General features: G+C 49.0%; 1 protein-coding gene across 1 annotated transcript in view; it reads right to left on the bottom strand.

The window, feature by feature from the left end:
* The window catches only part of EMC2 (ER membrane protein complex subunit 2), a 175181-nt gene that overhangs the window by 32709 nt on the left and 116830 nt on the right, over positions 1-25642 (bottom strand). Inside the window, exon 9 of the mRNA XM_086966116.1 lies at positions 8650-8760. Coding sequence (XP_086822242.1) covers positions 8650-8760 — 111 coding nt within the window. The remainder of the gene's footprint in view (positions 1-8649; positions 8761-25642) is intronic.

Below are 25642 nucleotides of genomic sequence, written 5' to 3'. Positions count from 1 at the left end.
TAGCATTGAGATAGTGGTCAGTCAGAGTTTGGACGTCCGTAGCGCCTGTCGGTGGGAGTAGGAGATTGCAACTGTTAGGGGGCAAAGAGCCTGGGTTGAGCTTTTTCGAGTCTCTTTTCCAGACTTTGGGCTTGGAGAGTTGAGCCGGGTTGACTTTGACTTTTTCATTGATAAAGAATGTGAAAATATGATGATCTGACCAGTCACAGGGTTGGATGGACTCGAGTTGGATAGAGTCCTCTTTGGAGATGATCAGGTTGAGGGTAGAACCTTTCTCGTGGGTCGGGCTGTTGCATATTTGGGTGAGGTTAAGGGCATCGAGGAAATTTTTAAGACTATTTACCACCGCGTCGTTGCGGTCATTCCAGTGGAGGTTGAAGTCACCAAGGTATATTTGGGTGAGCTGCCGTCCGGAATTGGTTGAGATCATATCCATGATTTGTTGGGAAAAGGTGAAGTTGTCCCTGGGTGGGTGGTAAATGCTGTGAAGAGAGCATATCGGTTTGCCCTCACTAATGATGTCGAGGCAGATGTATTCCCAGGATGTTGGGGATGGTAGGGAGGTGGAATTGACTTTCTGAACAGAGAGGTTGTTCCTGTAGATGCATGCGATTCCACCACCTATTTTGCCTGTTCTGTCGAGCCTGATAATGTGGTAGTTGGGAGGAACCAGAATGTCCATTATGGGTGTCGAAGATTCAGTTAGCCACGTTTCAGTCAGGATGATTAGGTCAAGGTCCCGCGATAAGAGGAGGTCAGCAATGGCGGCGGAATGTTTCGTGGCCGATCTGCAGTTGAGAAGAGTGCATTTGAGACGGGGTGTGTTGAGGGTGGTAGATGGTTCTAGAGAGCGAGGGACTTTTCTAAGGTTATTGGGAATGGAGAATCTGCTGTTTAGTGTGGGTGATCTAAGGGGATTTGAGTGTATCGTGGGAATGTTGCGGTGTGGGGCGGTTGTGTGAATTTGGGGGGCTGGGTCATAGGAGCGGAGAAGGGTGAGTGTGTCGAGGTCAGAAGAATAGTTGTGGGTGCGACGAGGGTGATTGTTGCGATTACGAGCTGGGATCGAGGTCAGATTGGGGGATGGCTGAGTGAGAGAGTTAGTCGGAGGGGTGGGGGACAAGTTGGGCGGGGAGGTGTAGTTGTGTGAGGGGTTGCAGGGGCGATGTGGGGGACGAGGGCAGTTGCTGCGCCTATGAGCAGGGATTGACGCCCGGTGTGGGGCGTGATGAATGAGGAAGTCAGCCGGCGGAGTAGGGGACAAGTTGGGAGGGGAGGTGGAGGTGGCTGGGGGGTGTATGGGGTGTGTGGAGAGTAGTTCTTTGATGGCGTGTATGTCTTCTTTGATCTGAGTGAGGGAGGCCATGATGTATTCCATCGTGGGGTAGGTGGTGGAGGTGGAGGTGGGGGTGGCAGTCAGGGGTGAATGGCTGACCAGGGAATTCGTGTGCAGGTGGGAGAGAGGGCTGGTGTTCGAACAGGTCTGCGTTGTGTTGGTGTGCGGGATGGAGTTAGGGAGGCGAGACGTTTTGGGCGGGAGGGGTGTGGATGAGGTAGGGAGGAGGTTGGTGGTATGAGTGAGGGCATTGGTGGTAGGCGGGGGGGTCAAGGTGTAGGCTGGGAGACTGATAGCCGTGGTGGGGGTGCAGGGAGGATAATGGGGGCTGAGAGTAGGAGGGGAAGTGGGATTGGAGATGGTCCTGTTGACGGAAGGGGGAGTTAAATTAAGAGAGGAGGTATGTTCTGCGTAGTTGGTTAGAGGGTAATGGGGACTGAGAATGGGGGGGGATAAAGGGGGGCATTTGTCGGAAGGCGTGTTATTCTGGTGCTGGACTAAGTTAGGTGTGTTATTGGTGGGAGCTGTGCTGTCAGCGGCGAGTGGGGTGTTAATGCCCGCTGTAGGTGTGAAAGGAGTGCTGAAGGTATGTGTGGAGGTCCGCGAGTTGGTGGAAGGGGCGGGGGTGTGAGTGGTGTATGAGGGGGAGCGATCAGTGTGTGTGATTGAGTGCTGAATTGGGATAGTGGGGTTGTAGGTGGGGGATGGGAGGTCAGGGGTGGTAGGTGTGTCCCTGATTGAGGAGTATGTAGCTGTGAGGTCATGGTTGGTGGGACTGGAGGAGATATGAGTGTTGGTCCGTGAAATTGAGAGGTGTTCTTTGAAAGTGGGGAACAAGTTGTCTAGCAGTTCCAGGTTCCTGTCTGTGGATTGTGATAGGACAATCCCGTTATTGTAAATAGTGATGGTGGCTCTGCCTGGAAAGACTTGTGATGGTGTGATGGAGAGAGATAGGCTGTGAGCGGATTTCCTGGTGGAGGAGACGGTGAGTAGGGTGAGGAACGCTTTTCTCCACTGAGCTCTGCGTGTGGTGTGGAAGATGATATCAGTGTTCAGGGATCCATTGACCGGTGAGAAGTAGGTGTCAGCAAAGGGGGTTTCAGGGTGTGATCTAAGGAAGTTGTGTTTAAAGCGTTTGGCGGCTTTTTTGGCGAGTGATGGTGGGTAGTTGATTTTGTATGTGTGTTTGCCGATAGGATCCATGTTGCGTTGATGGATTAGGTGGGTATGGGAGAATGCACTAATGCACTATAGTGGTACAAATGTGCAGAAAAACAAATGCATACAGTAGGTTACACAGTAATAAGTTATAAATTACCAAAGTGGCACTAGTGATCAACCAGCATAACCAGGATATACCACATACCACTATCACAATGTTTCAGGCTTGTGTGCAAGGCTGCTAACAGAATGGCGCCGGGTTGATGGCTCTGTGTAAATTGGTGGTGTGGTAGGAGGAGAAGGACAGGTGCACAGGACCCAGAATCAATAGAGCCCAGCAGAACCTGTGACAGTATAGAGTACACATAGAAGTAGCAATTTGCACAAAATGCGACACACGCTTGTGATGTCTGGTTTATTGCTCTTCTGCTTTTGGCCATGCAGTAAAAAGTTGTTTGCGCCCACTCAGTGCATCGAGTCCTCACGGTCCTTCTACACTCTTCTTATTATTTGGGATAGCTACAATGAATGACCGCTACCTCTAGACCATGGCTCCTCTGTCCCCTGCCAACTCAGCAAGGCAGGTAACCCTCTCTACCACTGACAGAATCTCAATGGTTTCTCATTCTAAACATACAGGGCATCTCGCTAGCATTATCATCCGTCGTTTGGCATGCCATTCATGTGCCTTTCTATGTAGTCTCTTCACAATATGGAATGGTCAATGTGAGGTGCCCATATGATTTCTGTGGAAAGTTCAGAGTTCAATATCTCAGCCAGAAAGCTGCCTTTCTAGAGGCACACAAAGAAGAGAAAACTGGAGAGCCTGAAGAAAGTGGTTTTAACTGTGCAGTATTAGTACCTGCATGATCACTGAAGCCTTGAGCCCTTTATATCATCCCATCTTGCCCTCTATGCGCTGGGCACGCGTGTGATTGCCACACTGTGGAGAAGAGGGTGCATATTTCTACTGCCCCTTCTTTCAAGAAGGTGAAGACTGCATTTCCAGAAAAGCCTTCTAGTCTGGGTGCAAAGTGCAGCAAAAGCATGCAAGCGTTGCTTTCCTTTACCATATCGGCAACCACTCACCAACATCCCAAAACTTGTGTATGACCCGGACAGTAGTAGCTTTGCCTTACCACGCCCTTGTTAACATGCTACCCTCTGTCACTGTAGGCCTACTCCTATCACAAGGTTACCAGACACACAAGAAAAAGCTTTAACAGCGTATTTCATCCAGGCTTATATTATCTTATATATTCATTCCCTCTGGTAGTTTCCCTGGTGTCACGTGACCCACAGGGACATTTTACTTCCTTGGAGGGCACACCGGAGGGGAAATCAGTTGTGTTAGTATGTGCGTACGTCCCACCAGCCTCTCTGGTCCACTGCCTCAGGGATATCTCAAACCCTCTTGTGCAGATCCCACAGGGGCTTACTATAATTAGAGCCAACTTCAATGGGGTTCTAAATCCTGACCTGGATAGTTACGGTCCACCGACCACCTCTAGAAACACTTAGGCACGCCATCTTGTCGATTGGACAACCGCCTGGGGTCTATGTGATGCCTTGAGGTCCTGGCAACCATATCTCCGCCAGTTCACCCACACCTCGTCTGCTCATCACACTCAAGCATCTACCTATTACTGTTGCCCGTCACTGACCGCTCATCGGTGACTTAAACTGCTATCTTACTACCGGGTAACTCTGGCCACTTCCCTACTGCTCCGTATTGGACACACTTCCCTGCAGCTACGTCCTATGTGGTGCATTATGCATGGTATTTCCAAGACAAAACAAAACTTTTGTCCAAGCACTGAGAACCGAGTTAGGTGCATATTTCAGAGATAACGAAGGATCGTTCCCCGCATGGCCACCCTATAGGCAGCCAGCAAGGCAACCCTCCGTGGGTTTGTTAAGTAACTGATTAGGCTTCAGGAGGATGAGAGCTCTTCTCACCTCACCCAGCTGGAGTCTGGAGTCTTAAGCCTGGAGCGTCGTCTTGAGCAGACCCCTAGCGAGGAGGTCTCCAGACAGTTGCATCTTGTCCGGGAGGATATTCGTCTGCACTCCTTGGAGTCGGCTAAACTCCTGTGGCATGCCACCATGGCTAAACTATATGGCTGGGGTGATAAGAATAGGAAGCTGCTTTATTGGCTAGCTTCTCACCATCAGGATTATTCCCTAGGTGGTAGACGACTCAGGCTGTTCGAGGTAATCTCTTTTGGCGCTAGGCCTGAGTGTACCTTATGCCGCCAGATAGGGGCCAAAAGGGACTTAACAAATTTCTAGACTTGTTCCTTCTCACCAATCTTTCTCCAATGGACTCCCATGTACTGGGCGAACCCCTAACTTGGGGGTGCTATATCTGGCCTGGCCTCTGAGAAGACCCCAGGCCCAGATGGATTCCGCATGGAATACTACAATGCGCTCCGAGATCATCTCCTCCCTCAGCTGCTGGCGTTGTAGGAGGAAGTGCGCCAGTCTGGCTTGTTCCCTGATGACTTAGACACTGCCACGACAGTGGTCATACCTAAAACCCAACCTCTTTCCACGTCTTGTACCAACTACCAACCTACATCGTTGCTCAACTGAAAACCAAAAATCTTCATCACGGTATTGGCAAAAAGATTAAAGCTGGTGTTGCCAATATTGGTGCACCAGGACAATGCAGCTTGATGCCCTCCCGGGGCACCAGACACTGCATGAGTCGCCTTCAGGCGGCCCTAGCCCACCATCACGGTCTGCCTCCATCCTTAGCCTTGCTATTAATTGATTTTGAAAAGGTGTTCGATACAGTGGACTGGGCCTACCTACAATTGGTGCTGACCCGGGCAGGCTTCAGCCAACGCTTCCGTAGTATGGTCCGTGCTCTCTATTCCCACCCCACGGCCTGTGTGTACATCAACAGGGTTATTTCGGATCCCTTTCCTATAACGCCCGCCTTGGTCCAACCTGGGAACTCGCAATACCAGGACGGAGCCTGGGGTGGGAGACATAAGGACCGCATCATGCAATAGGCCGATACGTTCTCCTTTACCTTGCACATCCAGAGAGAGCGGCCCCCGATGCCTTCCACTGCTCGATGCCTTTGAGTGGGCCTCCGGCCTGAAGATGAACCCTTCTATATCAGTCCTGCCCCTAGGGATTGATTAGCTCCCGTTAGCTGCCCTTAGGGATTGCATTGACTGGCAATCCTTGATTCCCATCCGCAGGCTCGGATTTAAATATCTGGGTATCTGGGTTACGCTCCATCCCAAAGTCACTTTGGCCCTCAACTTACAACCCCTACTTAAGAAGACAAAGGCAGATCTGACAAAGTGGTACGCCCTCCCCCTTGATGTCCTAGGCTGCATAGAAGTCTATAAGATGCTAGTCCTGCCACTTTTTTGGACATCATTCAAAATCTTCCACTACGGCTGTCCCGGTCATGGTTTCAGGAGTTGCAAGGAGTCGTGCGGTCCTTCCCGTGGACAGTGTGACAGTGGGTATGTCCCACATGTATCTGTATTACGTGCCATGTAACCTCCTGGTTATTCAACACTGGTTCAACGGGGGCTGGTCAGAACCAGCCTACCACTTGGAGCTCTCTTCTCTGGGCTTTTCTTACCTGCAGGCCATGGTTTACGGCTCTTCAATTACCACCTCCATACCACTGGTGAATTGGGTGGTGTTTTGGGCATGTAGGGCCGTACTTCATCCATGTACAGTGGGAAAGCAGACTTACCCAACAAGCCCCTCTATGATACGTCACGTGGCTGGGGGAGGTGGCCAGGCTAGGTGGCTTTAGGACCTGGGACCACATTGGAATCTCACAGTAAGGAGATGTTTGGTCGGGGACACACATCCGGTCTTTCTCTGACCTCCAACAATAATGCACTAGTGTTGCAATTGTGTTGTCCATACAGCGAGGGACTGAAGCAGCAAGGGCCTCCAGATGTCATGATTGCCTGAAAGATATCTCTGGCTGGATGGCCTCTAACTGCCTGAAATTGAACGCAGGTAAGACCGAGGTCATCATGTTTGGGAATAATCCCAATCTTTGAACACCCAACTTAGGGCCCGCAGTAATGGACAAGCCGCCAGCCCCTACAGTTAAAGCCAAGAATCTTGGAGTAATCATGGATCACAAACTTGACTTTGGAGGCCAGGTCAGCGGAGTTGTATCAACGTACTTCTACCTCCTTAGAATACTGAGGAAAATTATGTTTTTCCTTTCATAGGAGGGTTTTAGGACAGCAGTGTCAGCCCTCATTTTGTCACGGCTGGACTATTGCAACTGTCTGTACCTTATTCTGAGAAAAAAAACATCTGTACAGACTTCAGCTAGTGCAAAATGCGGCAGCAAGACTGCTTACTGGTATACCTAGGTTTGTCTCAGCTCAAGATGTACTTCGGCAATTGCACTGGCTACCAGTATTAAGACGAGCACAATTCAAGGCATTGTGCACGGTTTTCAAATCTTTGATGGGTTGTGGGCCGGTATTTCTGAGCAGATGCTTTGAATGGTATGTTCCTGGAAGAGCGCTTCGCTCCTCCGAAGGAAAGCTTGTAACTGTTCCCCGAGTGAAAAAAGTTAGCTGGGGTGTCAGCAGCTTTTCCTTCTGTGCCATGAAGGCCTGGAACAGTCTGCTGCTGCATCTCAGGAATGCTCTGGAGCTCCTTTCCTTTAGAAAGGGGCTGAAGACATGGCTATTCTCAGTATAGACACAATCTCCTTGAATTCTGTGAGTCAGTGCTTAGCGCCAGGACACCTTTGGGTATAAGTACGCTTTAAAAGCTCCTATAACAATTCTACTGATACCTTTAGATTCGGCATGCTCCTCAGGCACATCTCCACACCAACGAACCTCTCCCTGAATGTGGCCCCCTGGAGGCCAAGCTTCTTATGGGGGACATTGGCCTTGGAGGCATTTCTCAAATTTATGGTACTCTTGTTGTCAACTCGCCTGGCTCTCTTGATCATCTAACATCTTAATGGGAGGGCTGGGAGGCCTTTTGATGAGTTAAGTGGCGCGACGCCCTGATGTCATTGTGTGTTTACGATCTCCTCCAGGCTACCTCTAGTACAGACATATTATGTGTATGCTACATACTTTCTCTCCACCTGTTCACATCGAGAAGGCCTTCGTCATCTGGCAGATGGCACGCGTTGTGAGGCTGACCAAGCGAACTTCTACCACATGGTGTGGACTTGCCAGAGGGTGCGTCATTACTGATCTCCGGTGACTAAAGACCTCCCAGAGATTTTGTGATGGGAGGTCCCTCTTTCCCCCCTCCTGATTCATCGGGGGTACAGGAGGGTGTTGGTGGCACACATGATGAGGGCATTCCTGGGCACAGCCTGCTGGTAGCAAAGCGAGACATAGCTGCAAAGTGGCTAAGTTCTATCCCCCCAACCCTCGCTCAATGGAGGCGGGTCGTGGACTGGTGCACTCAGCAGGAGCGGGGTTGTCCCCAAAAACATTGGCAAGTGTAGGGGAAATGGTTAGGTCATCTATTGTAATCTAACTGCTACTTGTTGTGTTGGATAAATGTGTGCAATGTCTGCCCTGACATATATGTTTATTGTAACTAAGGCGAAGTAGGAGCATACATATTAGTTGTCATTTAAAAGACCAGATACATTAGGTCCCAATCCGTCTTCTGTCATGCTAGAGGCGGTCTTGTGGAACTATGGCACTGAGTCACCTATAAAGGTCATTGAAAACAGACAGGTAGGCATGCTAGTCATTGAAATCTCATAGCTGCTGAAGCACAGTAAGTACATTGGTGTGACTCATCTAAAAGGCTATTAGGATTAGGGCACAGTCAAATGTCAGACACACTGCAAAAAACGAGTAAGGCTCTGGAAAAGCGTGTCATGCATCCTAGCAGGTTATTGATTCTGCTTCAGTCCTACTTCAGTACATGCTTAAAATAAAGTATGCATCTGTTTGTTTTCTTTCTCAAAGTAAGTGTGAATTTGCTAATCATTAATGTATTCTTTCTAGAAAAAACACTTACGGAAATTGTACTTCATTAAATAACTCGACCAGTGAGTTTATTAGTAAATTGGTGATTTTCTAAGACCAAACAATGGAAATGTAGAAAACAATTGAGGGTATTAAAAAGTGTGTTGTAAATTGCACATCTACGAGTACAGAACTTACCATATAAAGCCCAAACAAAGCTCTCATATTTCGATTATTTAGTTTCAGTGCCTGAGCGAAGTACTTTCGTGAGAGCTCTAAATTTTCAAGTCCACCCAGAGTATATTTTACCTATTACAATGAGAGAAGCCTTTTAGAAAACTAATACACACACAGAAAAGTTGAGCAATCGTAGCAAAACCAATAAGCGTACTGTAAAATATTGCATGGAAAGCAGCAACACCTCTGTGGAAAAAATCCTAATGTTACATTTTGGCACAAATAAATGCATTTTTCCTTAAATATACATAAAGAAGATAAAATAAAAGCAGTGTGGCTCAGTAATTGACTTTAGATTCTTTGGATGTTTCTAGTTCTGAATCCATATGGCTCTGTGTTTTTCTTTCTCACACAGTGAAAACCAGTAATGGAAATGTGCTCCTTGATAGAGTCAGGATAAAGAGAATCTTGCTACTTAAGCACAGCCACGGATACATTGCATTTCTATGTATTGATGGCATCATTATACGTCATATGGGCAGCCCAATACCCTCTCTGCCTTTTATGTGCTCTTTTGGACATTTTACTGATTTTGTAGAGTGAGAGGCTGAGAGGTTGATCACAAACACACATATGGTTAGGGTATATTGTTGCCTTTTATCTACCACAGGTTAGATATTTCATAAAAAGCTGAAAACATGATAAAATATGGCATGAAAAAGCATAAAAGACACATTAAAATATAAGTTCAGAAGGAAGGGTGAGAATGAGTAGTTTCTGTCTTGTAACTCCAGTTCTGTAGTAGGGGTATCTCTGTTATAGTCATAATCTAGTGAATAGTCCCGCCCATGTGCGTGGACCCCGGAGCAATCAAAAATAATCTCTTAAGTTGTCAAAAAATGCAGACCTGCACAGACACTGAAGAGAGAATTTAAAGACCGATAATGCAGCCTATATCCACAGACTACACTGTCCAGTACTTCAACTAGAAATTCCACCAAAAACCCACAAATAGCACAGCCTGTCCAGTGTTTTCCACAGAGAAAATCCTTCCCCTACCAGCAGAAGCCTCTGGAATGATAGAGAAAGTGGTGGACAGACAAGCCTCATAGGCTGCCATTATGTGGCTCAGAGAAGACAAATAACACCACTACTGTGCGATCAGATTTCGCAGCGAAGCCTGCTCAACCTGAGCGTCTGTCCTGGCATCAGTGTCCAGACAGTAATGCTTAGCAAAGGTATGGACCGACTTCCAAGTGGCCGCCTTGCAGATTTCTGCAATTGGAACATTACGCAGCAAAGCAGTCGTGGCAGCTTTGCCCCTGGTGGAATGAGCCTTAGGTTTACCCCCTAAGGTCTTATTAGCCTTTTGGTAACACAATTGTATACAGGACACAATCCACCTAGAGATGGACTGTTTTGATGTAGCAAGACCGGTCCTGACTGATCCATAATTGATAAACAATTGGTCTGACCTTAGAATATCCTTGGTTTTATCCAGATAAAATTTCAACACCCTCCTCACATCCAGGGAATGCAGAGACCTTTCCGCTGGAGATGAAGTATTCTGAAAAACGTAGGTAAAGTTATGGTCTGGTTAACATGGAAATCAGAGATAACCTTTGGAAAAAATGTAGGTTGAGTACGCATAACAACCTTAACAGCATGAAATACAGTATAAGGTTCTTGGCAACACAATGCCTGAATTTCACTCACCCTGCGGGCCGATGTGATGGCCACGAAGAACGCCGCCTTCCAGGATAGGTGCTGCAACGAAGCCTTATGAATAGGTTCAACAGGCTCCTTCATCAATCTGGACAGCACCACATTCAATTCCCATGAAGGCGAAAAAAGCCGGACAGGAGGGGACACTTTCTTCAAGCCTTCCAAAAAATCCTTGATCACAGGGATCTGGAAGAAGGAAGTCTGTGAAGGGTATTTCCTGTAGGCAGTCAGCACAGCGAGATGGACCTTAATGGAATGGAAATTAAGCCCAGACTGCGCCAAGTGTAGAAGATACGGAAGGATGACATCTTCCTTACATGTCGTTGGATCATAGTTCTTGGACTTGCACCAGATGCAGAATCTCTTCCACTTGTAAGCATAGGAAGTCCCAGTGGAAGGTCGCTTAGCCTCCTTCAGTATGTCCATACAATTTTCTGGTAGATTCAAATGGCCATATTGCACTATCTCAGGAGCCATGCCGCCAAACTCAAAGACGAGAGGTTTGGGTGCACCATCTGCCCCCCGAACTTCGTGAGAAGGTCCGGCCGGCACGGCAGCCGTATGGGAGGAAGGAGAGACCGGTGAAGCAGATCCGTGAACCACCACTGCCTGGGCCATTCCAGGGCAATCAGGATCATCCGCGCCCTGGACTGGGACAGCTGGATGGGCACCGCCAGAATCAGGGGAATGGGTGGAAAAGCGTACAGAAAGCTGTTCGACCAGTTGATCCATAGCGCATTCCCCAGCGTCCCCTGCTGGTAGTACCTGAAGGCGAAGTCTCGGCATTTGCTGTTTTCGGCGGTGGCGAACAGATCTACGTCTGCAGTCCCCCACCTTGCGAAGACTTCTCCTAGTACTTCGTTGTTTATGACCCATTTGTGGTTTTCCTGAATCAGTCTGCTCAGTGCATCCGCCTGAACATTCTGCACACCTGGTAGATAGGTAGCCGTTATTGTCAGCCCTCTGGCCAGAAGCCAGATCGTCTGCGCTTCCTGTGACAGAGTGTGTGATCTCGAGCCCCCCGGGCTCTTGAGGTAATACATCGTTGTCGTAATGTCCGTCTGTACAAGCAGAGAGTTGGTCTGGAAGGACGGATGAAAGGCCTTCAGTGCCAAGTGAACAGCTCTGAGTTCCAGGAAATTGATGTGATACGTGGACTCCGTCGAGGACCACGTTCCTTGTATCTGTAAGTCTCCGGAGTGCGCCCCCCAGCCCTGGAGAGACACATCAGTCACGATAGTCTGTGTGAGAATGTCCTGGTGGAAGGGAACCCCCTGAGGAGATTCTCCGCTGAACACCACCACTTCAGAGACTGAAGAGCATGCAGAGACAGTCGTATCTTGTCGTCCCAAGAACCTTTCCTCTGATTCCACTGATCCTCCAAGCACTCCTGCAATTGTCTCATGTGCAGCCGTGCGTGTGGCGTGAGGAAGATACAAGAGGCCATCGACCCCAGTAGAGAAGACACCGTCCTTACTGTGTAGAAGGAGCGGTCATAAGAGCCTGAGCCTTCCGAAGGAGTGATAATCATCTCCCCTCCGAAGGAGACACGCTTGCTGACAGCCTATTGATGGAGGCTCCCAAGTACAGTATGCACTGGACGGGCGTCGGGATAGACTTGGACATGTTGATGTGTAACCCCAGCTTGTTCAAAAGAACGCATGCCTTCTGGAAATGCGCTTGAGCTTCCAAGAAGGAGGATACCTTGATCAACCAATCGTCCAGGTACGGGTAGACAAACACCTTGTTCTTCCGCAGGTGTGCAGCTACCACTGCCATGCACTTTGAAAATGTCCTGGGTGCAGACTTCAGCCCGAATGGCAGGACTGTGTACTGATAATGATTGGCGCCGACTTTAAATCGCAGGAACTTCCTGTGTTTGTGTGCAATGGGCAGATGGAAGTACGCATCCTGTAGGTCTATAGCACATAGCCAGTCTCCCTGTTACAGCTGAGGATAAATCTGATGCAACAACAGCATGCAAAACTTCTCTCTGCGAATCCCCTTGTTTGCTTGTCGCAAATCCAGAATGGGCCTGAACTTGTTCTTGTCCTTCTTGCGAACCGGAAAGAACCATGAGTACAGACCTTTTCCTCTTTGAGACAGAGGTACGTCTTCTATCGCCCTTTTCCTTAACAGGGTATCGGCCTCCGCCTGCAGCTCGCGCAGTTGAAACTGTGAGCTGACCGGTCAAATCGAAGGAGGCGGGCTCGTGAACCGAAGACTATCCATTGCAAACAATATTCAGCACCCACTTGTTCTGAGTAATTTTTTTCCACTCTGCCAGAAAAAATTGAATGATTCCCCCCACCGGAGTGGGTAACGGATGCAGGGGAAGGAACAGCTCAGGGCCTAGACCTGACCGGGCCTTTGTTCGCTGCTGCGGACTGCTGGCCACCTCTGCCCTTCTGGCGCTTCTGGAAGGGCCTCCGGAACTGCTGCTGCTGTTGTTGCTGCTGTCCCGAAGCCTGTCCTCGCCCTCAGCCCTGTGCCCCGAACCGTCTCTGGAACGGGCAGTAGGTCTTCTTCTCCTTGGGCTTCTCCAACCCGACGGCCGTCAGGGTCTCGGCCTCCGCCTTTATGCGGGCCATTTCGTCATCCGCATGCTTGCCAGACAGGGTTTACCCTGAGAAAGGCAGGTTGGCCACCCGCTGTTGAGCCTCTGGCTTGAGGGATGTAAGGCGAAGCCAAGCGTGGCGCCGTTGGTTGATACCATGGCAGTACCCATGTGCCGCCAGAAGAGACACATCAGCAGCCGCGCTGATGAGTTGGTTAGACACCAACATCCCCTCATTCAGGTTCTCCTGAAAGTCCTCTCTCTTCTCTCAAGGAAGGAGCTCCACGAATTGCTGGAGGGACTCCCATAGGGCTCGATCATATCGCCCTAGCAAAGCCCCGGCACTGGCCGCCTTCATCGTGGTAGAAGCTGTCCCACAGACCTTCCTGACAGCCGAGTCTATCCAGCGGCTTTCCTTATCCGGAGGCACCATATATGACGGGGTGGTGGCGTGCTGCTTCCTAGCCGCCGTCACCATGACAGAGTCCGGTGTAGGATCCTTCCTCAGAAATGCCGGGTCAGCCTCCGGAGCCCGGTATTTCTTGAGAAGCCTGGAGGGGGAAGCCTTCGTAACTGCCGGAGTGAGAAACAACTCCTCGGCGGGTTCCACCAATCCTGGCACTAGAGGCAGCAAAGGCCGAGACAGGTGCTTTTTATGCAGCGTCTCGAAAATCACGGACGTCGTGGGCGTAGGCACCGTCACTGTAATGCCCAACTTAGCCGTACTCCTCAGCAGAACCTCTTGAAAAGAGACAATGTCGTCTACCGGCGACACTCTCGTCCCCAGGGATTTCGACAAGGTCGGTGAATAGTCCCTGGTCCCAGAAGAGTGCGTGCGGGATCTTGACCTGCGCCTCCTGTGGCGTCGTCATGATCTTGTCGACGACCGGTGGCGACTCCGCGACCTGACCCTCCTGTCGGAGCGAGAACGTGATCTTCTCGGCTGCGGAGGCTCCACAGGTTTCACCGGAGCAGGAGACTTTGGACGCTCCACTGGCCTCACCGGAGCGGGCGACTTCGGACGTTCCACTGGCCTCACAGGAGCAGGCGACTGCGGCCTGACCGGGCGCTGCGGTTGAGGGGTCCCCTTCGGAGGCGTCGGGTACCGAGGCAGCGAAGCCGTCCTAGGCGGCGGAAGTGGAGGCGGGGTCGGAGTACGCGGGGGAGGGCCCTTGGGCAATGGAGGCGGAGGAGTGGGCGTCCTCAGTTTTGGAGGTGTAAATACCTCGGAGTACACAGAGCCTTGTGACTCCCTTTTCTTCTTCGGCGGCGGCGAGGGTGAGGCAGAGCCTGTAGGCGCACGCCGCTGTCGAGTCCCAGCGGACCCAGAGGAACTCCTGGCATCAGAACTCCTTCTGCGCTTCTTTGGCGTCGAAGAACGCCGCCTCGATGGCGACAGTCGTTCTCTTGATGTCGTACGTCCTCGTCTCGACGACGAACGCCCTTGTCTCGACGACGAGCGTCCTCGCCTCAACGCCGAACGCCTCCGTCTCGACGGCGAACGCCTCCTCGACGGCGAACGCCTTCTATACGACCAACGTCTCCTCGACGCCGAACGTCTACGAGACTTCGACGTCTTCCTCGGCGTCAAGGATCCCCTCGACGCCGACCTCCTCTTCTTCGGCGAACGGCGGTGTCGCCTCGACGGCGAGCGCCGACACGCCTCTCGACGTCGATGACTTGACGACAACGCCGATGAAGATATAGTCAACGGTGATCTCGACGGCGGTCTAGTCAGGTCCCTCGACGCCGTACGTCGACTCAACCCAGAGCCCTGGGGAGACGGGGAACAGACTGCAGTCATCCCGCTCGCCGCCTTCGTCGGTGCAATCGACGCGGGCGGAGAACAGGGACGTTTGCTGGACTTCCTGCCCTTGGGGAGCCCCCCAGAGGCCTCAGCATGGGCAGACCCAGACCCACCTTGTGCCTTCAGTCTTCTTTCTTCCAGGCCTTGGAGCCTGATCTTCAATCTGTCCCTCGGGGTCCTGCTGGTAAAGGACTGGCAAATGTTGCATTCCTCAGGGGCATGAGATGAAGGAAGGCAGAGGATACACACCTCATGTGGGTCTGGCTTGGCCTTCTTCCTCGAGCACTCCGGGCATTTATCAAATAATGCAGGCATATTTAACAAAAATAGAGTGCTCAGATGATAGAAAAAAGGAAGAGGGCATCAAAACACGTCGTGGGAAGACTCTAAAACACTTAAAAGTACAAAAAGTTCTTTAATAAACCCAAAAAAGGGAGAGCTCAATGCTCCAGAGTCCTGCTAGCAGGAGCCGGAAAAAAGAACTGAAAGTAAAAGGGACCTGCTGCGCATTCTGGGATACTGAGAGAGTTCTGGAAAGTTCTCTTAAAGGCACAGTATCCTGTTCTGAGCCACATAATGGCAGCCTATGGGGCTTGTCTGTCCACCCCTTTCTCTATCATTCCAGAGGCTTCTGCTGGTAGGGGAAGGATTTTCTCTGTGGAAAACACTGGACAGGCTGTGCTGTTTGTGGGTTTTTTGTGGAATTTCTAGTTGAAGTACCGGACAGTGTAGTCTGTGGATATAGGCTGCATTGTCTGTCTTTAAATTCTCGCTTAAGTGTCTGTGCAGGTCTGCATTTTTTGACAGAGATCCCCTACTACAGAACTGCAGTTACTGTTCTGAGCTCCCACACTAAAAAGCCAAAAATAAAAGAGTCGACTCTTTAAGGCAACTACCAGTGCGAAGCATCGTGTGAGATGGAAGCCTTTGGAGTTTCAAAGAGACAAGATGCTTTGCGGGCTCCTTATTTCCTTGTCTTTTAATGTTAGTCAGCGAGTTGAGTTATAGGTGTTCGATATACTTCTGTATGGGGTCTTTATTTCTCACTGGCTCCAATACCTAGTGATGCATTTAATAGGGTGCATTGGTGGACACTCTACCCTCTCTGATGCTTGTGGTGATGAAAGTGTTCCGTTTTCCAAGCATAAAGCTAGAAATTATTCTAACATTTATTGCTCCAGTTAAGAATCCTTCAATGCAGAACTAGGACTACAAGTATGCTTTATCCATTTACATGTGCATAAGTGTGCTGGTTACTTTCTCTGGTGGGCAAACTCCCTTCTAGTGCCATGGTATGCTTCTGTGGAACTCCCATCCAACCTCACGACCATGTTCCAGTGCCCTCTAGCCTTTTGTTGGCATGGCTTAAGCACAGGCCCATCACTCGCATTAGGAGCTGGGCCCCCAGCACATGCCTTGCTCAACAGAAGTGCTGCACCCCACTGGATTGTATACTAGTTGCATCCAGAAAGCTCTGAGAGATTCTGCATGGTTCTAATGCCCATACCCAAAATGCAGCAACAAGAAGGTAAAAGCACGTTTTGCCACCCCTCAACCCACCCTCCAGAGACAAGACCTGTTGACATGGACTCCACTCAGTGTCACTAGGAATCTTGATCTTTACTCAAGAAGGCTAGAGTTATGCACAAAAAGTGCCACAGTGTAGTCCTGTGTCAGATATGTTGTTTCTGCACCCCAAATATTTCGAAAAACCCAGCTCCATTAGGTTCTTCTTTCTACTGGATATATTGGTCTCTTCAGCCTCTCTGATATATGCCGAGTTAAAGTGTTTGGGGGGTGGGGAGGGCCCACATGAGGTAGATTACTAGAGTAGAGTTTTGACTAGGAATTAAGACCCTAGAATACAGAAACAGGGTGGCCTTCCTCTGATCTCTTGTGAAAGATAGAAAGGGATTCTTGGTTCTTTCTCAAAATATCTGGGCACCTTGAGCTGGTTGGGTACTTCAATGAAGGCAAGATCAGCAGTATGAAAGGCAAGCAGAATTTTAGAAGGACACAATCTTATATTAGAGGAAGCGGAGTGCAGGAAAGTCTAATTAGCTATACTTCTACATTTAAAAAAGTGTAAATAAATATAGGTTTTCCCCAAACCCGATGAGGATACCCAATTCAATTAGTGCTAGCGCATCCTACAGGTTTGAATAATGTAACCGTTCAAGTTAGAAAGCATTTTTGCTCCTCATGTACAATGGTGGCTATAATAGCTGAGCTCCCAGAACACAGGCCTTGTGCCTATGTGACACCAAGCTGTCCAATTTCAAGTAGTCTACTCTCACGTGAAATACTATGCATTCCTTTCTGTCATGTCTTAAGGCATAAAATAAAGAGCAAGTGAGGGTGGAGCAGCCCATGTCCCTTCTTCATAGTATAGTATTGTATTGTAATTGCATTTATATAACACTTACTACACCTGACGAGGCGTTGAAGCGCTTTTTCGGCGAGTAGCACGCTACTCAAGAACCCTTAAGGGATTAGTGGTGAATTAGTATAGGGAAAATATGAAAGTAATTTTAGTGGTGGCTATTAGTCCGTTATTTGGATTGAGAAGGATAGTGGAGGGATAGACGAGGGAAAAAGGTTTGCATTTATATAGCGCTTGCTACCCTTGATGGCTGTTGAAGCTCTTTTCCGGCGAGTAGCATGCTACTTCGGAACCCAGAAAGGACTAGTGGTGAATTAGTATAGTGAAAATATGAAAGTAATCTGAGTGGTGGATATGTTAGTCAGTTATTTGGATTGAAAGGGATAGTGGAGGGAAAGAGAATGGAAAAAGGTTAGCATTCATATAGCCCTTCTACCCCTGAAGGGGTGTTGAAGTGCTTTTTCTGTGAGTAGCACGCTGCTTCGGAACCCATAAAGGATTAGATTATTGTATCGTAGGAATCCATCCCGATATCAGTAAGGGCGAACACAGTCTTGTTGACATCCGGTAGAAAATGTTTTACACAGACCTACGTCAACCTCTAGATACCGTTATAAATGGTATGGGCGTAATACCAGTGGACGCCTTAAAAACAAGCAGGCTTTGGAATGATTTATGGTCCACATACTCCTCAGGCTTACTAAGGCCTTGGATTGGTCGGTTGCTGTGGTACTTTACGGCAGACACTGATACTACTTGCTTGTTTTTGTTAAGGCGTACACTGGTATTATTGGGCTGGATTCCTACAATAGAATATGATTACTTACAGATACAGCCAGCCACCATTGGAACTGCAGGCCACTGACCTCCCCCGACGCCTGGGTCTTCCTCCTCAACCACAACACACCGTGACCAGACACATAACCCTGAAGTCACACATGTCCAGCCCCTGAAAATCCCACATCCACTCAGACACCCAGAATCTTTCCCCACGCAACACTGACCAGTGCGCCGTGCACTCAGCTGCTGGTCGCCCCTCCCACGACTCGCTGCCCTCAAAAAAGTCAGCTGGAAGAAACAAGTGTCGCCTGCCAGTGTTTTGTATATGAGCCACGGAAAGAAAAGAACAAGAATTGTGGGGAGTGAGCATAACCCTGACGCAGTGTATTTAAATTTACCAATAACCAAGATAGTGGAATTCTAGTTTTCGCGTTCACTTCTGGTAGCCCACCTCAAGGGTGTAACTAGCCTGATAGTGAATGCCTCCTGACTAGATAATTTTCCTGTCTGTTCTGGTGCTAAATGGGCCTTGGGAAGGGGGTGAGGGGCAATTCCTACCTTGATATGATGAATATTAAGAAAACAAGTTACTTACCTGTAACTTTGGTTCCCCAGTATTGGTAACTTTCATAGATTCCCATGCTTTGTATCATTCCCCGTCGTCGGAATGGAAGCCTTGATAGTATCACAATCATAGAAACAAAAGGGAAAAAATAGGCCTAGGCCTCATCTCCTTTTGTATCCAATCACCCTCTTTGTGTAAAAGAGACCAAACTTTTGTCAGGACCAATCAGAGCAGCCTCACCACCTAGAACCTTCCTGAGAGAGCCCAGAGCCTCAGATTTTCGTAGCCGTTGTGAAAAACCGCCACATCTCTGTCAAAAAACTGAGCTTTCCCAGGGGAGGAGGGTGGGCGCATGGGAATCTATGAAAGTTTCCAATACTGGGGAACAAAAGTTACAGGTAAGTAACTTGTTTTCTTGCCCCAGTATTGGAACTTTCATAGATTCCCATGCTTTGTATCAGAGTAGCTAGCAGTAATAACCAAGACACATTTTGTAGATACATGGCATCACATAACCATAAAGCATATGAACTTATAGCATAGCAGACAAGAAAACAAAATGTGCTCACCAGGATGGAGGGCTTGTAGGGAAAGCTCACCTCTCAATGAAACAGATTCCGCAGAACTGCTTGACCAACAGCCGCGTCATCTCGTCCTGCAGACTCCAGGCAGTAGTGCTTCGTGAAGGTATGTGTACTGCTCCACGTTGCTGACCTGCATATTTCCTTAATGGCGACTCCAGAGAAAAGAGCCACCGACGATGCCACAGACCTTGTGGAATGTGCACGGACTTTTCTGTCCAAAGGCTTGCCCGCCTCCTGATGGCAGAATTGAATCGCACTGGAGATCCAGCGGGAAATGCCACTCTTTGCCAAAGGAAACCCCTTCCGTGGTGCGCTGTAGGACACAAACAATTGGGATGATTTCGGAAAGGGTCGTGTGCGCTCTAAGTAGAATTTTAAGCATCTTTGAACATCCAAAGAATGTAATGTGCATTGAAGGGCGCGGAAAGAAAGACTTTAAAATCAAAGGTTCATTCAAGTGGAACTCAGACGGCACCGTAGGAATACATTTTGGATTGGTGCGAAGGATAAGTACATCTTTTTTGAATTGCAGGAATGGATGCACTATGGAGAGGGCTTGAAGCTCACTCACTCTTCTCGCTGATGTTAGAGCTAAGAGGAGGGCAAGTTTCCAAGACAGGAATTTCAAGTCCGCCTTGTGCACCGGCTCAAACGGAGCTTTCATGAGTTGAGCCAGGACAAGATTGAGTTGCCAAACTGGTGGAGGAGGGCGAACTGGAGGGTACATTCGAAACAGGCCTTTTAAGAATTGTTTAACAATCCTAGAGGACCATAAGGAAGGGCCTGAAGAACTGCGCCTAAACCTCGATATGGTTGCAAGATGTACCTTAACAGATGAATGCGCCAACCCAGACTTTGCCAATGATAGTATATATGGCAAAAGCTGATGAGGCAGAGATTTGTAAGGATGGAGATCTTGTCTCTAACACCACAGGCAGAACTCTTCCATTTAGCCTTGTAAGTTTTATTAGTGCTCGGTGCTCGAGCTTGGGACAAAACTTCTCTACATTCCTGAGAGAGATTCAGATGACGGAACTCTCTGTGTTCAGGAGCCACGCTGTCAAGTGCAGTGATTTCGGATCCGGGTGGTAAACTTGATTCCTCGACAATAGGGAAGGAATTGGTCGCAAGCGAATCGGATGAGCTTGGGAGAGTAGAAGGAGTTCTGTGTACCAAAATTGCCGGGGCCAAGCTGGTGCAGTGAGAATCGTCTTGCATGGTTCCGCTTTCATTTTCCTGAGTATTCGAGGAATGAGGGGAATTGGCGGAAAAGCGTAAAAGAATGCGCTGTACCAGGCCATCGAAAGGGCGTTCCCCAGAGATTCCTGATGGTGAACCATGCTTGCGTAAAACCGGCATTTGGCGTTCACCGGAGAGGCAAAAAGGTCTCTGGTTGGTGTCCCCCAGACCGAGAACACACTCTCCAGAATGGACTGATTGAACTCCCATTCGTGATTCACCTCTGTCTGGCGACTCAGGGCATCCGCCTTGACATTGAGCGAGCCTGCCAGATGTTCGGCTCTTAAGTTGATGTTGTGTAGAATCGCGTAATCCCAGATCCTCTGAGCTTCTTTGGACAGAGTTTGCGATCTCGTTCCTCCTTGCTTGTTGACGTAGTGCATGGCCGTCGTATTGTCCGTCCGGACCAGCACTGTGTGATTTCGGACTCTGGGAAGGAAAGCCTGCAAAGCCAAACGAATGGCCGCTAGCTCCAAAAAATTTATATGGCACTGACGCTGTTCTGGACTCCAGTGCCCGCTGACTTGAAGCTCTCGGAGCACCGCTCCCCAGCCTTTCAAAGAGGCATCAGTTGTCATGATCAGAGGGGACGGTGAAACTCTGAACGTCAGACCCTGTGCGATATTGTCCTGCACTAGCCACCATTTGCATGCCTTTCTCATTTCTGGTGTCACCAACACCTTGTCATTGAATGATCCCTCTGCCTGGCACCATTGTTTGTCTAGCTCTTCCTGCAGAGGACGCATTCGCAGCCTGCAATGAGGTATTAATGGTATGCAGGATGACATCGACCCGAGCAGGGACTTGTATTGCCGGATTGAAAAGGCATTTCTTGTGGACCAGTTGGCGAGCCGATATGATCAACTTGTGTTGACGTTCTTCTGAAGGACGAGCTGTGCATTGCGTCATGTCTAAAATGGCCCCAAGGAACCTTGTGGATCTGGAGGGCTGTAGAACTGACTTGTGTTTGTTCAATTGAAGGCCCAGGTGAGTGAACAACTGAATGCAAGCCGAAACCGCTTGAGAGGTTTCCTTGAAAGATGGAGCCTTGACGAGCCAGTCGTCCAAATAAGGGAAAACCTCCAGGGATTGTTTCCGTAGAAAAACTGCTACTGGTGCCAACACTTTGCAGACCGAAGGCCAAACGGAAGCACCTTGAATTGGAAATGGCTCTTTCCCACTGTGAATCACAGATATTGTCTGTGAGCTGGGTGTATTGGAATGTGGAAATACGCATCTTCTAAATCCAGAGACGCCAAATAGTCGCCTGGGTTCAAAAGAGGAAGAATTTCTTGGAGAGTGACCATCCTGAAAGAGAGTTTGATGAGATAAGTGTTGAGCTCTCGTAGGTCTAGTATGGGGCGCTAAGTCTTTGCCGTCTTCCGAACCAGGAAGAACCTGGAATAAATACCTCTCTGAGAGAGAGGTACTGGTTCTATTGCCCCCTTGAGGAACAATTGGTGGGCTTCGAGGTGGAGCAGTCCCAGATGTTTTGTGCGGGTGGCGCCTGGAGCTCTCGTTGGAGGAAGGTCTTGGAACTCCAACGTATGGCCACTCTGAACAATATTCAGGACCCACTGGTCCGATGTTATACACTTCCAGCTGTTCAGACAAAATGATATCCTGCCCCCCACTGATGTGACTGGGAGAGGAGGAACAGTAGGTTCTGATGTCCTCGCGGAGGTTGGAGAGAGTAAGAAGCCGATTGTCCCTGCCTTTGATTTGAATATTGAGTCTTATAAGACTGCGAAGACTGAGAGGAATATCTCTGTTGGGTGTTGCCTCTATATGAAGAGAAATCTCTGCCACGAGCGCCTTTAAATGGGACCTTACGGTAGTTGAGTGATCCCAAAGACTTCGCCGTGTCCGTATCCTTTTTTATATTCTGCAGGGCATCATCAACATGCTTACCAAAAAGCATCTCTCCATCAAATGGGAGGTCCCGGATCTTATTTTGGACCTCCTGACGAAACCAGGTGGCTCTCAACCAACCTTGGCGACGAAGCACAGCTGACCCTGCCAATGCTCGAAAAGCCGTGGACGCTATGTCCATAGCACAGTCGATAACTTCAGAGGATGATTTTTCTCCCTCCATCAGAACCCGCTTTGCCTCTTCTCTCGTGGAGTCCGGCAGTTGTTCCACAAACGGCTCCATGTCACACCACATCTGGCGATCGTATATGCCTAGAATGGCGAGAGCATTTGCTGCACGAACCAGTAAGCTGGCCATGGAAGAAAACCTCTTCCCCACGTTATCTAGGCGCCTACCGTCCTTGTCCGGAAGCGTAGTCAAAGGTGTTGATGGGTTCTTGGACTTGTTTTGAGCAGCATGTGATATCACCGAATCAGGCTTCGGCTGCCCAAGAAGACAAGCTGGACTGCCATCTGGAGCCTTATACTTCTTTTCCAACCTGGGGAGAACTGGAATCACCGTGGCTGGATTTTGCATTATTTTCATACCTTCCTCCCACACATGCTCCATAATCGGAATGGATTTTGACGGATCTTCTGTTCTGATCTTTAAAGTCATACAGGAAGCATTCAGACTCTTCCTTTGAAGTTGGTAGTCTAAACCTCTTTGCAGCTCTCTCCATTAGGTTATGGAACCCCCCTATATCGACTGGAGGGGAAATAGAAGTATCCCGACCAGTGGCGTCTGGATCTTGCAACCCACTGTCTCCTTGATCGAAGTCTGGGTCCTGCATTGGATCAGTCAAGGGATCCACCTGTACCTCATCATCCGAAGAGGTATCCTGCTGAATAGGAGGGTCCTGGATCCGGTGTCCGGGAAAGGACTCTAGGAATGACCGTTGGTGGTGTGAGAGACACCACTTGTGAGGGAGAAAGTTCGACTACTGGTTGCGCTTGCGGCAACGCTTGAGGTGGAGGTTGCGTAGACTGCTTTGACTGTTCCGAAGAAAACCTGTTCCTATAGTCCTGCAGCATCAACTGCAGGTCAGAAATTAAAGAGGCGGGCATAGCCACCATGTCCTGTCCTAAACCAGGTGGACGTAGTCCTTGTGGAACATATTGATGCATTTGTTGGTCACATTGCTCATAGTATTCCTCTGTGTCAGTCTCTTGTAATTTTACATTTAAGTCTAAGGGACTGTAGGCATCCCCAAAACGGCCCTCATTTTCCTCATCCTCCTCCGAATCGTCATCCAGAAGCATTGTCGGCAGATGTTCCGAAACTCGTCGAGGAGACGTCATCTCATGTGTAATTTTCATCCTCTGCAGAGGAATTTGCAGTTTTTTACCCGTCGACGGCCTCGTCGACTGAGCCGTCGTCGACGGTGCGGGGATCGTCAACGGTCTCGTAGACGAACTCGTCATCACCATCATTGCCGTCGAAGTAGTTGTTGTCGTCGACGTAGTTTTCATCGTCGACGATGCAGTAGACAGCAGCTTACCAGAAACCATAGTCTACGTTGAAGATGTTATCGTCGACGAACCAGGAACCTTGAACGACGACGAAGTCGTCGACGCTGAAACCGCTACCGACGACGAGCCCGTTGACGGAGCCAAGGAAGCAGCGGGAAGTTTCACAGAAGTAATCGTCGTCAACGTACCTGATGTTTTTGTCGACGGACGCTGTTTTTTCTCAGGCACGGATCCTGGAGTGCCAGTAGAGGGTTTGTCACTAGTCTTTTCCTTTTTGGATGGAGGAGAAGAGATAGAAACCTCCTTTTTGTCCTTAGAGGCTGTAAGTAATCCAGCAGCCTGTCCCTGCCTCTCCTTTTCACTTCCGTGAGGAGATTTAAGGGGACTAGCCCTCCCAGACCTGTCGGAGATCTTATGAGGGGCCTTAGAAGGGGGCTCAGCTGAAGAAGAACCTGGAGGAGACCTACCCCTCTTCTTGGATCTGTGAGAGGAAGCCAGAGATGTCGAATCCTCTTCATCTGATGAGAAAACATCCTTCTGAGTCTTCATTTTTTGAAGCCAGGTCAAAAGCCGTCCCTCTCTGTCACGAAGTGTCTTAGTAGAGAAGGTTCTACAAATTTTGCAGTCTGTGGCCTTGTGGTCAGGGTATAAGCAATAGATACAGATTTCATGCTTATCTTCCACAAAAAGACGCTTTTTTCCACAAGACACACAGGACCTGAATAAGGCCTTCTTCTCCTTGTCAGACATGTCCTGATTGAAGTTGAAAAACTTGAAGAAATAACAGTTAGAATGAGAAAACTGAGCAGAGCTCAGTGGAGACTCCCTAGCACAACGTGCGGTAGAAAAATCTGAGGCTCTGAGCTCTCTCAGGAAGGTTCTAGGGGGTGAGGCTGCTCAGATTGCTCCTGACAAAAGTTTGGTCTCTTTTAGACAAAGAGGGTGATAGCATACAAAAGGAGATGAGGCCTAGGCCTATTTTTTCTCTTTTGTTTCTATGATTGTGATACTACCGAGGCTCCCATTCCGACGACGGGGAATGATACAAAGCTTGGAAATCTATGAAAGTTCCAATACTGGGGCAACCATACTGCTTGGAGGAGGTGACAACACCTCTGGCCACAGCAGGCATTGTTTTTGACCTCAGAGAGAGTGGGCTCTCATCTGCAGGGGGTCAGATAACTGTCTGTAGTGGCAGGCTGGTCTACACCAGTCAGCCAGTACACTAGAGGTTAGAAATTCTTCAGAGGGCATCTCTAATAAAGACATGCACCTAGTAGGGATTTATTAAGACAAGGTGTAGGATACCAACCACCATATGTTTCAGTGAAGCCATCATGTAGCTGGGGAACTCGTAATGACCACTGCCTAGTACATGTACTTAAGATGGCTTTCCTGTTCACTTGTACTATCTAGTAATTGTACTAGACAACATAGGGGCATATCTGATCATGAAGATATGACCACACATGTAATATAATGCACCCAGCCTTAGGGCTGTAAGGCCTGCTGTAGGAGCAACATACATATATTGCATGCTCTGTATGGGCCCATTGCACACAGGGTGCGTGCCATGTCGTATGTTCATATTTGTCTGCTCCATTTCACGCAACCTGAAATGGCGGTCTGCATGAGTCATGCATGAGTTTGGTGGTGGGTCCCTTAGGGTGTCATAAGACATGCTGCAGCCCTTATCGACCCTCTTTACTACCCCTGACCTAGGTTCCAGGAGTACAATTTGTTGGGTGCTAAAGGTCTTGCCAATTGCGGAACCGCTGCACAGCTACCTTGTTTTTGGGAAAGAACACTGCCACCGGACACTTGGTTAGCAGGTCCACAGTGCACTTCAGTCAAAGTTTCATCAAATACCAGTCAGAATAGAGCCAAACTTAGCTTGATGGTCAATTGCAGAATGAACCTGCATACTTAAGACCAGCAAACATTGGGTCTTGGTTGCCATTGAAGAATAGGCGTACCTCAGATGTAAATG

This window comes from Lissotriton vulgaris, chromosome 4_1, assembly GCF_964263255.1.
Source record: "Lissotriton vulgaris chromosome 4_1, aLisVul1.2, whole genome shotgun sequence".
Taxonomy (NCBI): domain Eukaryota; kingdom Metazoa; phylum Chordata; class Amphibia; order Caudata; family Salamandridae; genus Lissotriton; species Lissotriton vulgaris.
This window is presented reverse-complemented; position numbering and strand designations above follow the sequence as displayed.